The sequence below is a fragment of the Perca flavescens genome, chromosome 8 (assembly GCF_004354835.1).
Source record: "Perca flavescens isolate YP-PL-M2 chromosome 8, PFLA_1.0, whole genome shotgun sequence".
Classification (NCBI taxonomy): Eukaryota; Metazoa; Chordata; class Actinopteri; order Perciformes; family Percidae; genus Perca; species Perca flavescens.
Window position 1 is genome coordinate 20,162,194 of NC_041338.1, and position 14,319 is coordinate 20,176,512.

A 14,319-nucleotide genomic window follows, 5' to 3' on the forward strand; every position below is an offset into this window, starting at 1 on the left:
GATATTAAAACTAAACGGCTGAACAATAAAGGTTAAGGAAAAAAATGATGTCAAAAAAAAATGGGGGGAGGTGGGGAGGTTTACGGCTTTGACTGTACTGCTGTACTGTGGTTCACTTTTTGCTGCTTCCAACATTACATGATTGCTGGATATACCAAGCAAACTTTCTTTACTTTCCTGGAGCACGAACGGATAGCTGACAGGAACATCACAACTGTTGTGTTGAAAAAGGTTGAGATAAAAAGGCTAGCATAACACTGGCTTTTCCATGTGTACCTTTCACAAGAAAAGCCCAGCTTTAATTCACTCAGAGCATTTCGCTAAGTGGAAACTCAACCGTCGGCAAAATACCCCCGCAATTAAATCCATGCTTCCAAGTTAACTGTCAAGCCATTAAGCCTGTGCACCATGCTGTGCACCTCTGCCAGTGGTGCAAAAAGTGGGTATGCGCTAGCACTATTTCTAAATAATTTCTGCATTTCCTCAATGTTATTATATAACATTGTAGAGGACTAACAGGCTTGAGTAGGCGCCCTATGTAGGGCTGGGCGATATATCGATATTATATTGATATCGTGATATGAGACTACATATCGTCTTAGATTTTGGATATCGTAATATCGTGATATGACATAAGTGTCTTTTCCTGGTTTTAAAGGCTACATTACAGTAAAGTGATGTCATTTTCTGAACTTGGCCTCTTTTATTTTATAGGCTATTTTTATTTAAGATATTTTTTTTATTTAAATGTGCCCCTTATGGAGCTTTGATTTAAAAAAAAAAAAAGGTACTCCTGTTGTTATACAGTATTTATGTTTACATTATATTTTTATTTGAACAGCTGAGCATTTAATCATGAACAAGGTGAAGAAACCTGTTTATTATTTATTCATTTGATTTTGCAACTGTTCACTGAAATAGCCAGTTTCTATGAAAACTACATGTGACATGTCATATTTGGCTTTGACTTTGACTGAACTGCTCTCACTTAAAATAATATCGGGATATATATCGTATATCGATATTCACCCAAAATATATCGGGATATGACTTTTGTTCCATATCGCCAAGCCCTAGCCCTATCTCATTTCATCATAGAATTTTGACATACTGTAGAAGAGGGGCCCCGCAAATTTTATAAATCCATGGACTGTACCTTTAAGACATGCACTACCGGGAGGCGATATTACGAATCCCACTATGGCCACGCCAAGACCCGCCCTTCAATAGCGTTCACACACTACTATTGGCCAGGCGTCCATGCTTACATGTACAGGTCCTATCCCCTGACCAATCTCCTAACCCTAACCTTAACCACTCGAGGTGAAATGCCTAACCCCAACCAATCGAGCTGCTTCGTAGGGCGGGTCTTGGCGTGGCCATAGTGGGATTCGTAATTTTTCTACCGGGAGGGGGAGCTGGATTCAAACATGATGAAGCCCCGCCTCTACTGCTTGGCATCGCGGAAACAGAAACTTTCAAAAATTCAGCCAAAACAAAATGGGAGCGTCGTTGGACACTCCGGCGAGGTGTCCTCTGTGCAACGAGCTGACCCGGGACCCCATCACTCTGAAATGTAACCACCGGTTCTGCCAACGGTGTATCGGAGACTTGTGGAGTGTTACCCCGAACGGGCCGTACCACTGCCCGGAGTGGAGGTGTAAAACAGTGTACCAGACTCTGCCGTTCGATAGCAAACGGCTGCCCAACAACAATCCATGGGCTCAGCCTCGCAGCGCTGCAGGTAACTTAACGTTAAAACTGTGAGGCTTGTTATCGGGCGGTGAAAAAAAAAACAGTTTATGAAGTGGCCGAATACACAAGTGAACATGTGGCTGACAGTTAAAGAGTTCTAGCTGACGTTAGCTAGCTACCTTTCACGTGGCTCCACTTGAATAACGTTGGCTAACGTAACGTTATATTAAAACGGGCTTATCGCCAAGGCTATTAGTCAATTTTCCTTTGTTATTTTAGGTGGTTGCTAATGCTAACTAACGTTATCCCGGAGCTACTTGAATATTTGTATTTCTAGCACCCTAATATATAGCTAGCTAGTCTTGACTCATTTACCGGAAAATGCTATTCCTTAACGTTTTACGCAAAAAGATGTGGATACAACTTATATATATGTCAATGGGATACAATCACATCTTTAAAATGCACAGGCTCGTAAGTGTTTTAAAGGTTAGTAACGTTAATGTTCTATTTTTGTTTACAGTGTTAAGGGTCTCTCCAAAGTTTGTTTTTCTTAAGCATTGAGTGGAGGTAAAGGTCTGACTCATTTTTGACAGGTGTTTATCAGTATGTGCTTATGCAGTTTTCCTGTGTTTAGCATACATATGCATAGTTTTTCTTTGGCCTCTTACCCTTTCTGCATTATAGAATTTATTTCACTGCTTAATTTATGACTGATGCCACAGGAATTTAAGCAGCGACTTTAAAAAACAAATGCACACCGTCATTTTAAGTTGAATACTAACTGTGAGGTATTTGTGTTGATACTGACCCTAATAAGTGGATCAGGTATCAGCCATGGCATGACCAAACTACAGTACAGTTTCTTAGGCAAATATCAGCAATACAATTAAGTGTTTTCACTATTAGTTACATGTCAGTCAGTTATGGCCCAGTGATAGCGTTCCTAAGTGAGCTTACAAGGCAACAGAAGTGCGATCGAGTTCGAAAGTCACTGCTTGATTTGCCTAAAGTGGAACTGCTCGGTGGGCAGTAACAGTTAACTGCAGTTGTGCTCGGCAGAAGGCACCTTGTAGGTGTGTTTTGTGAAGTATTGCTGTACAAGTGCTAAGTCAAACTTACCTCTGACAAATTTTGTTTTGTTTAATTTATATTTTCAAAGGCACATCCAGTAATGATGAACAAAACACATTTGAATCCACATTGCGGAGGCCCTCGCTCACCAGCCGACTTCTCGGGAAGCGAAAAGCCAGCACACCTGTATCAGAGCCACCTGACACAAAGCGATCAACTGTGGCGTCTCCCCGCGAGTGGTCCAATGACACCGACACAGCCACCACTTCCTTCTCAGATAAACCTGGGCAGTCGACTAGTGTGGAGACATCCAAGAAAGCAGTGCACCTAGAATCTACACTGTCTGAGAGTGGTGATGGCACACCCTCCGGTGACAACTCTGATGGTAAGGCAGTACCTGCAAGTGATGTGCCACATGACATCTCAATCCAGCAGAACCAGCATAAATCACTAGAAGTTGTCTCATTGGATGACTCTGACACATCCAATGAAGTAGATATATGTGATGCACCTGCTCTTGCAACCCCCAAGAAAGACACACAAGTGACAGGAATTCATGTGTCGCCAAAGAAACCTGCCACATCTGCCAACTCTGATTCCTTTCCTGGGGTCTCAACTCCTGGTAAAGGTAAGTCTCCTGTACACCATGTCAGCAAGTCTCCCCTGATAGCCACCAAACATCCTGTTGATGCTCCAGGATCCCCAATTCGTGTTGCCATCTTCCCGGGGTCAGAGAGCCAAAATGCCACCCCTGTGCCCTGCCATTATTGCCCTAAAACTAGGTATCAGCCCGCTGTTAAGACCTGTCTGGTGTGCGGAGCTTCCATGTGTACAGAGCACTTGCGTCCCCACCTGGACTCCCCTGTTTTCCAGAATCACACCCTGGTCCCTCCCATGGAGGATTTTTCTCCCTGGAGGTGCCAGGAGCACCAGGAGATAAACCGTATCTACTGTCGGCAGTGTGGAGTGTGTGTGTGCACAGTGTGTACTGTCATAGGCTCGCACCGCAACCACGTCTGCGTTAGCATCAGGGACGCAGAGATAGAGCTCAGGGTAAGTGGTGAACACTACATATACTGTAGATACACTGTAATTGTGGGTAAAGTTGAGATAGATGTAATCATAGCCATAGCAATAAATAAGTGCTTTTTTAAATCTCTGTGCACGTTTTTCTCCAGGGGAACCTAAAAGAAGAAATTAAACAACTTCAGGGAGCTGAGCAGGAAGTGAAGAACAGGGTGACTGAACTCGCACAGAAGAAAGATACCTTCAGAGTAAGTTTGTTTGTTTAGTTTAGTCACTAAATCGTGTGTGTATTTAAGTTGCTTAGAATTACAAGATAACACTTTTTTTTTTTTCTCTGACTCAAGGTGATGTACATGTTTTTGCAAATGTGCAGATTAACCTGCATGTTTTGAAGGGAAAACAGTTACAGAATACAGAATGTAGCTTTATATTGAGATTATAGTTTTGCTGGTAAGCATGATCAGCTACAAATGGAAGAAATTTCTAGTCATGTGAACCACGCACACTGTTTCATAAAAGACTCGGAAGACTTGTCCTCATACAAATTCATTTAATTTTTAAATTGGAGAAGAGTTGAATTTATTAAAAAAAAAAAATTAACATTTATTTGTAAGTTGATGTATGGTGATCTCCATGGTACAATCTGAATTGTATTGTGAGTTGAGGATATGGTTACGCATCTAGTTAATTACACATTCAAGATTTATAAAAGTCGGATTCATAAAATAAATTAGCTGTGTTAAAATGTTTTACTATTTAAAGTTGGTTTGATGTTCATCCTTTTTGAGAAAACAATCTTAAATACAGATTTTTACAATCCTTTTTTGTTGGTTGCATGGTAGACCAATAATTTGACATCGGAGTCCTCTAACTTCAATGAGAAGAGCCTTTTTAGGTGATTAGGCAATTTAGAGTATTGTATTACATTACATTGTTGATGTACATTGTGTCTGTCCAGGTGGTTTTGAGTGAGGCTCGAGCAGGGGTGCAGCAGCAGTACGGAGCCATCCGAGAGGCCCTGGAGCAGGAGGAGCAATCAGCTCTTCAGTGTGTGACAAAGGAGGAGAACCGGGTTCTGGGGGGACTAGAGGAGAAACTCGGCCACCTCCGGAGCTCCCTGCAATCCATCCAGCAAGGCCTTCACACCCTGGAGGGACTGGCTGATGCAAAGGGAGACAAACGCATTATGGACCAGGTCTTCATTATGGTGTGTTTGATGTTAGGAGAAGAACCAAAAAGTGGGTGTGGGGGTGACATTTTCTGAATCATGCCCCCTATATATAGGAGGCACGATTCAGAATATGTCACAATTCCATATTGATTTTTAGGCTCAAGATTCGATTAAAAAACGATTCTCTATTTTTAAAAAACGATTCACAGTATGTAAATGTAGTTACTTTTCCCATGTGATTGCAGTAGATATAAAATAAAATGTTTTTTTTTTAAAGGTCCCATGGCATGAAAATTTCACTTTGAGGTTTTTTAACATTAATATGAGTTCCCCCAGCCTGCCTATGGTCCCCCAGTGGCTAGAAATGGCGATAGGTGTAAACCGAGCCCTGGGTATCCTGCTCTGCCTTTGAGAAAATGAAAGCTCAGATGGGCCGAACTGGAATCTTGCTCCTTATGAGGTCATAAGGAGCAAGGTTACCTCCCCTTTCTCTGCTTTGCCCGCCCAGAGAATTTGGCTCACCCAAAAGTGAGAGAGACATCATGGCTTTCAAACGAGCAAAGTGGCAGTTGGTCAAGGCCACACCCCCACCCTCCACCTTGCCCCCCCTCTCTCCTCCTCAATAGCTACAGACAAAGAAATGGCATATACTAAGGAAAGCTCACTGTGGGACTGGCTCTAGTGACTGTAATTCTGCACCAAGGCTGAATTTTGGGAAAGAGAATTCAGATACAGTATTAGGGGACCACTAAGGTCTATATAAAAGCATCCAAAGAGCACCGTGTCATGGGACCTTTTAAATATGATTACATTTTTGGAATTCTATGAATCGGTAGAGCTTCAATCGTGATACGAATGTGAATCGTTTTTTTTGCATATATATATATATATATATATATATATATATATATAAATAAATAAATAAATACTGTTGGCTTATGGACACTAACACAAGAACATGTATTTTTCTTCTTTCTGAATTGACAGGAATACAGCAAGGTAGCCCAACTGTAAGTGATTTCCTTCTTACCTAGTTGCATGTAAAGAGGTGATTTGTGAACATTTTACGAAAGTCCTAAAGGGTCGGTTCACCCTTTATTACAAAGAAACCTATTTCTAACCTACCTCTAGTGGTGTGTAGCCATGCAGAAGTCGGTGTCAAGGTTTTGAGACATCCGTCTCTGCATCATAATATTTGTTAAACAGAATTTTGTTTTTGGCGCTGACAGCATTGAAGAATTACATTATAAAAATTCAATGGCATCGTGCCTTTAAAGAATCAGTGCCCCTGTTACTCTGGACAATCATCAACAGTTTTACCTGGAACTACTTTTTTCTGCAGAAATAGTCTGAAATCAGTTGACAATGTGTTCTGTGGATTATCCAGAGATAATCAGGGATACTGATTCTTGAAAGAGATGTTGTCGTTTTTTAAAGTGAAATTGTAGTGCTGTGAGTACAAACAAAATTACATTCCACTTCAATATATAGGAGTTGCGGCACAAATCTCAGACTGACCTGGGCAAAATAAAACAAAACTGCATGGCTGGACACCACAAGACGTAGTTTAGAATTATATTTTATTTTTTTAATTTTGGCGAACAAAACCTTTTTAATAGTTTTGTCTCTGTATGAACATGCTCAAATACATGTAGAAAAATAAGTTAAGTACATTTTTATGAACAGGCCATCATTTCTGCTACCTTTTAACTAGGTTATATAAAAAAAAAAAATTATTTCTTATCATATTACCAATGACAGCTGCAATCTGTTGGGGATGATATATAATGTGGATTTTGTGTCCTTTTTTTGCACAGTTTTATCCAGTCTTGCTAAGTTTGCTAAAATATTAATGGCTACTTTTAAGTAACTACTGAATATTTACCAGAGTTTGCTGGTTTGTATTTGTTTATGTACTGTATGTTTTACTTATTTTCTTATTTTATATTTGGGCAACTGTCAACTTACTTTGCGGTCAGTTTTTTTTTTTTTATGTGTAACTGTCCATATATATTAAGGAATAAGGAAGTTTAATAGTCTTAAATCTTTATGCTTTACACTCTGATTGTCACCAGGGCTAGTAGCATGGGGAGCTGTGTGGACCAGTTCGAGGCCCCAGAGGAAGTGGATCGGGCTCGGCTGAAATGTCTGCAGAAGTGGACCGAGAAACGTCTGGACACAGTCGTCATCACTGTGCCAGGCAAATACAGAGACCTCTACAGAGTGCTATGTGAGACAAGTGGTTTTGTTACCAACGCCTGTTTACTTTCCACTCACTTATGAATCACAGCTAAATAGACCAAATGACTAAATGCATCCTGTAGGCCCAAAGGTGGCATATTCGGTTATGGTACAGATCCACTTGTCCGTGCAACACTTCTGTCGCGCCGCGCTCCACTCTATTCCTATGGGTGACGTCAAGCGACTTGCAAAGCATTCCGGGAAGGCTGCAGCTTGAGAAAATGTAGCGCATCAAAAAGCTAGCCGATGCCCAGCTTTATGCAAATTAATCAGTTGAACGCGACGCGACTATCCAGTAGAAGTAGAGCACAGAGGTCTGCTCTGATCACTTCTCCCTCCAAATTTCAAAATTCGACAACATTCCCCGCTGGACCCGCCCATAGCTGTAATTGAGGAACTTACAAATGAGGGGAGTTGTGTCGCAAAAGTGGATCTGTACCGTTAGTCTTCTCAGCTAAATTCTTCTTCAACTTCCTTTCCTGTGTACAGATGGCACCACCCCTATCTTGGATGCAGATACAGCCCACCCCAAGCTGCAGCTGTCTGATAACAACAGGAAGGTGACCTACAGCGAATCCCAGCAGGCCTACACCGAGCAGGAGGCTCGCTTCAGCTCCTTCCCACAGGTCCTGGCCTCCTGTTCCCTGGAGGGCGGGTGCTGGTACTGGGAGGTGGATGTGTCTATGGATGAGGGTCGCTGGAAGGTGGGGCTGTGTGAGGGTCAGATAGAGAGGAAAGGCCAAAAGGACAACTCTCGTCTGGGCTTCAACTCCTACTCCTGGTGCCTGGCCTGTGACAAAAAGAAGACGGAAGCTCTGCATAACAAGGTGGCGGTTCCTGTGGATGCAGATGGGCTGCAGAGGGTAGGAGTGTTCCTCGACTTTGAGGAGGGTATTTTATCATTCTTTAACGTGACACCAGGGGGCAGTCTAGCTTTAATGCATTCATACAGACACAGCTTCACTGACCCTCTGTACCCAGCCTTGTCTGTGTCTAAAACACACCTGGCCATCTGTGATCTGTTTCAGTCATAAACCATGCAATACTGGTATGGCAATTGAGCTGGAAATTTACAGAATACATGGCAGCGCAGTGATGTTTTTATATATAAAAACTATTTAATCATAAAAGAAATTCTATAATTCTCTATACACTGTATATAATGCTCTACTTTTGCAAAAGAAATCCTCAAATGTGATTTTTATATACATTTATATCATGGTAATACTGGAATTGTACCATACTAGAGACTATTCATTATACATTTTTACATGCAGCATATTTTTGTAAAAGGATTTTAAGTTTCATATGCTTCTGATTTTACATTGTCAAATAACAAATGAACAAGTTTTTACATGGGATGAATGTTATCAGTGCAGATCAATAAAAGTTGATATTTCCATTTTGAAGGTTTTAAAAATGTTAAATTTTCTTGACGTCTTAACTTTACAGTAATAAAATGTCAGTTTCGAAAGCAAAGTAAAACCTGCATTATGTCTTGCCTTTATACCTCCTATTTACGTTTAAATAGGTGTGTGTGTGTGTGTGTGTGTGTGTGTGTGTGTGTGTGTGTGTGTGTGTGTGTGGCATATGGGCTTTACTGACAACAAACACTGCCTTTGACACAAATTCCTAATAATCTCACAGATCGCTACAGTTGTTGCTTTCCTACTTGCAATCTTTGAGGCTCATTTATTCTGACTGGGGGTTTGTGTGGTTGATGTTGAGAGGTATCAAAGTAGTGTTTACATAAACTCTTTCTGGACGATTGGTAGATCACCAGCATTCCAGTGGTCCAGGACAACTAGCCATGGATCAAGGTTAATCCAAACTTGTTGGCTAATTAAGTATCTTAAAAACCTCAGTAGTAAATGTACTATAACTGAAAATGACTGAATGAAAAAGCTCAGGGGGATAGAGCTTTGTAAAGAACAAGGTCTAATCAACACCTACAATTATGATTTCATAGTTTAAAAAGCTAATTTCATCAAAATGTCTGCTTTCTCTTTTGACAGACTTTTATTTGGCACAGTTTTCGACACTTGAGAGTTGAATCCACGCAAGTGCACCAGTCAATCATGGCACCAGTTTTATACGTGCAACCACATGTTTCTAAGGTAGTCAGAAATCCTCTGTGGGTTTTGCTTTCTTTTTCTCCTTCCCAACATGAAGGCAGAAAGCAAAGACATGACTGAGAGGGAGAGAATAGATGGCTTTAACAGTCAGGCTCATTAAATTATCCTCTCCCTGTCCATCCAATGGTCCCTCAAACTCAGCCAGGCTCTTACATGCCTTTCCAGAATACCATTGAAATAATGATCTAAGGAACAATGTGTCAGGTAGTCATTAGGAATCAAATGTACACGATTAAGTTTTGAGGGCCCTAGACCCTAGTAGCACTGGCTACTATTGGGGCATCACTAGTCTCGAATTGCCAGACCTTCCTCCACAGCGCTGCGGAGGAGGGTCTCTGGTTTATTGGCATTTCTTTAAACCAATCACAATCGTCTTGGGCGGCGCTAAGCTCCGCACGGAGCTGCTGCAAAATAACCTCAGGAAGGAACTTGTTTTGGTAGAACACGTGTACGTTCAAAAGTTGTTTAAGTCGTGCGAGAGAAAACTCAGATTGGAGAGATAGTCTAGCTAGCTGGCTCGATTTACCCTGCAGAAATCTGAGGACCGGTTAAGGAGTTCAAAATCCCAACACAAAGAAATCGGAAGGAAACGGACATTGACCAAAAAGAGGTGCATCCAGCAGAATTTCCAGCGGCACAGGAGCAATCCCGAAAGTGGAACGTCGTGGATATAGACTAGGGCATCACTAAATCAAGGGACATGGTCTTCATTAGAGATCCCATGAGTTGCCCATATCTTAAAGATAACCCAAGTGTACTTGTCAAAATGTCCTTGTATAATAGGATACTCCTACCTACTTCCGGCTGCTGTGGTGAAATGCATTTAGGTATTTGTGTCTCAGAGGGATATGCAAAGAGTCAAATCCTAAATTACAATGTCAGTGGTATGGTGGTGTACAGTGATAAATTACTCAGAGGATGAGGCCTTGCCCTGCAGCTGAAAAGCCTTTGAATTACGATGACAGTAAGCTTCTTGGAAAATAAAATGCTTATTTACAGTAGTATATTGTTTCTTTCCACTGGTGTTCTCAAAGCCAAAAAAACAGACATCAAGTACAAATTAGGAGTTATGAGACTAGACGTCCATTAATCTCAATTGTTCATGCAGAAAAGTCTCTGGTAACACTTTACTTGAAGGTATCTACATAAGAGTGTCATGACACATGAACCCTAACCGTAACTCTAACCCTAACCTTAACTTGTCATGACAAAAACTGAATGACACTTAATGACAGAAGCGCTATGTAATGAACATTTACGACTTGTTTATAATGTTTATGACACATTCATGACAGTGTCATGTCACTCTTATGTAGATACTTTCCAGTAAAGTGTAACCAATTATCTTCTAGTCAATTCGTACTAAACAGTACAGCAAATGGGTCAAAGTGGTCATTTGCAGCACTCTCCTTTAGATTGTACACTGTAAATCCGAACGTTCAAAGTATTTAAATAGATTAAGTAGTGTATACTCAAAGTTTTAGAAAAATTTCTACTAACTTAATTTTTTCAAGTTGGTGTAACATGTTCTTCATTAACTTAAAAACATAACTTAAGACAACTTAATAGAATTGAGTAATAACATACTAATAATGATAAAGTCCTGCACTGTTAATTTTAACAAGTTGACTTTACTTAAAAAAGGTATGGAAACTCATTGCCTTGAAAAAAGTAAGTTCAATGAACTTAGTAATAGTAAATTAGTGCAACTTTATTGTTCTGAGTAAACAATACTTAATAAACTTATATTTTCTAAGTGAACACAGCTTGTTTATTCTGAGTAAGTAACACTCAATAAGCTTAAACTTATTAAGTGAAGACAACTTGTCTATTTTAAGTAAATGACACTTAATTAGCTCATGGTTTGTAAGTTAATCAAGCTTGCTTTTTTTAAGTAAATACTTAATTAGCTCACATTTTTTAAGTGAGCACTACTTAATGCTACTGACTTGTTTTCTGGTTCAGTTTTATCATTATGAGTATGTTATTACTCAATTCTATTAAGTTGTCTTAAGTTATGTTTTTAAGTTAATGAAGAACATGTTACACCAACTTGAAAAAATTAAGTTAGTAGAAATTTTTCTAAAACTTTGAGTATACACTACTTAATCTATTTAAGTACTTTGAACGTTCGGATTTACTCTCGTCAGGATGGAAAGTGGAATGGCATGAAATTACAGGTCAGACATTTTTAAACAGCAAGCCTTCCACTTAAACTGCCTTCTTAATGCCACAAAACATCGCTCTTCTTAAAGGTGCTCTAAGCGATGTTGGGTGACGTTATTCTTGTTGATGTTCAATATATATAATTTTGGTTTACATGTGTCATTTCTGGCTACCATGTGTTTGAATTCAGAAAAAAGGGTTAAAAATCTTTAATATGTGGTGGACAGGATTTATTTTTTATCCAGATGGTTACAAGAAAGGTTGGAGGATTTTGGAATTGTCTTCAGGACAGGGTTGTCTTGGTTTTTCAAGTCTGTGAGTCAAATCCAATGATGAGAGGCACAAACTGGGGGTTCATATAGAAAGAGATGACAGTGGATTACCCCAAATACTTCATTTCTCCACAACACCAAGCATAGTTCTTTCAACTGCTCCCAACATACTAGTTCTTGAATAGAGCCTGGAAGCTGAGCTATGAAGTAATTGGATATATGCTAATTAGGGTTTGTGCTCATTAGAAGGTATATACTCATTAGCAGTATGACAGGACATCTTCCTCCAGAGAGGGCAGAAATCAGCACGCAGTCCACTTTACCAGCTTTCAACAGGCAGCAGAGCTGTTACTGCTCATGCATAACAAATATGTTATCTGCCACTTGTCTTCTTTGATATATAGTAGTTACTGGCCTTTATAAAAACTATTTATTGATGCTTTAGTCTTTAAGTTCACACATGGGATTAATCTACAAACCCATGTAAAATTAGTAACCTAGCAGCAGAGCACAGGAGTTTCTCTGTCTGTTATTGTAGCCATCCAAAAATAATACTCTGTTAAAGACTGAGGCTGTTGTTACTTATTCTTTTGTATTATCAACAAATACTATTTTTTGAAAAACAAAACCAGCAATGATTTTATTCCATTAACAAGTGCTGTCTCTGTAGCCAAAGCTTGATATAGTTCATGCCTTAGCACTTCATTGTTGTCCAAAAATGATTAAAAACACCTAAAAGAGTCTTTATTGTATATGTGGGGGATTTTTTTCTTCAATTAGGACAGCAATTGTGGTTTAAGCAGTGTATTTTACAGAGTCATTGATAGAAAAAAAGACACATTTTTGATAAAATATGTTATTTACATTGTAGCATACGCCCCCAAACATCTTAAAGGTCCCATGACACGGTGCTCTTTGGATGCTTTTATATAGACCTTAGTGGTCCCCTAGTACTGTATCTGAAGTCTCTTTCCCAAAATTCAGCGTTGGTGCAGAATTACAGTCACTAGAGCCAGTCCCACAAGGATCTTTCCTTAGGATGTGCCATTTCTGTGTCTGCGGCTATTGAGGAGGAGAGGGGGGGGGCAAGATGGAGGGTGGCGGTGTGGCCTTGACCAACTGCCACTTTGCTCGTTTGAAAGCCATGATGTCTCTCTCTCATGGGTGGGCCAAATTCTCTGGGCGGCCAAAGCAGAGAAAGGGGAGGTAATCTTGCTCCTTATGACCTCATAAGGAGCAAGATTCCAGATCGGCCCATCTGAGGTTTCATTTTCTCAAAGGCAGAGCAGGATACCCAGGGCTCGGTTTACACCCATCGCCATTTCTAGCCACTGGGGGACCATTGGCAGGCTGGGGAAACTCATATTAATGTTAAAAAACCTCAAAGTGAAATTTTCAGGCCATGGGACCTTTAAACACTTTACTGTTCCATTTTAATAATTAAAAAGCCCCTTATAACTGTATTGTAATGATTTCTGATCTAAGAGTTTTTACATAATGGAGATGCTTAGGATAGATTTTACTCTGACAGTAAAGTGACAGTAAAGTACACGGCCTTTGCAACTATTACCAAGGGTTGGCGAAAATCTATACACACACTCGTCTTGCCCTGTGGCCACATCTTCTGTTGGTATGGCAACAGTTGGTGAGCTCAGGTGAAGTCTTGCATGTCTCACCCGGCTCACCTGCCAGACTTGGCAAGGTTCATGGAAATCTGAGACAGAAGTAGTGACGGGCCAATTGTTGAGTGACATGCCTATTCTTTTCCTTCACATTTCCCCAGGCAAATCAATTTGCTTGCGACTGTTCCACAGAAGAAGAAAAAAACGCATCAGGACTTTCATGAGCGACTCTTTTTCTGTATCTGTCAGCCAGTGCTGGATTGATAAATTCTAATTTCATGAAAACCAAAACTCATATCTGTCTGTGCAGCTGCTCCATCTCGATTAAAGTGTTCATGGAAATGTATAATTTTTCAAATGCAAAAAAAAACTTAAAAGCACCCAGATTTCATAATGCAGTGTCATTTACACAACATACATCCTTAAACTTAAGTATCTGTATAGAATTATAAAACAGTGAATTCAACAAACATGGCTTTATAGTCTTATTTAATCCTCTTGTGCTTAAAGAAATCCAAAATGCAACTTCCCTCCCACTTTTTCAATTCCTATATATCAGGGAAGAGACTGAATATGTAAATATCTGTATATGAGGAAACCAGAAACAACCTCAGACACCTTCCCGATAAAGGAAGGCAATATAGCTGAAAGGTATAGAGGAAAGAAGAAGCTTTGTTATTATTCGTCACATACAATTGTAGAATGTTGTGAGTGTTGTAAAATTCAATCCCTTTTTTTTTTTTTTTTTTTTTTTTTTTTGACCCATCTTAAGCATTAGGAGCAGTGGACAGCTACATATAGTGTCCGGGGAGCAACTTGGGGTTCAGTGTCTTGCTCAAGCACACTTTGACATGTGGTGATACTAAGCAGTGGGGGAAATCAGCTTTTCCAACACTTTTCCTTTGAAATTGGAAAAA

At 40.0% G+C, this 14,319-nt stretch overlaps 1 protein-coding gene across 2 annotated transcripts; it reads left to right on the forward strand.

Annotated features, from left to right (window-relative positions):
• Positions 1-1,423: 1,423 nt before the first annotated feature.
• On the forward strand, positions 1,424-8,616 carry si:dkey-29p10.4 (E3 ubiquitin/ISG15 ligase TRIM25). 2 transcript variants are annotated; one of them, XM_028586479.1, is made up of 7 exons: positions 1,424-1,744; positions 2,858-3,822; positions 3,948-4,043; positions 4,754-5,002; positions 5,954-5,976; positions 7,042-7,196; positions 7,697-8,616. In XM_028586479.1, the coding sequence occupies exons 1-7, from the start codon at positions 1,501-1,503 to the stop codon at positions 8,239-8,241; spliced, it is 2,277 nt and encodes a 758-aa protein (XP_028442280.1). In that variant the 5' UTR covers positions 1,424-1,500; the 3' UTR covers positions 8,242-8,616. The 2 variants fall into 2 exon arrangements, with proteins under 2 accessions (XP_028442280.1, XP_028442281.1); XM_028586480.1 differs by having other exon boundaries at positions 7,042-7,166.
• Positions 8,617-14,319: the final 5,703 nt, after the last annotated feature.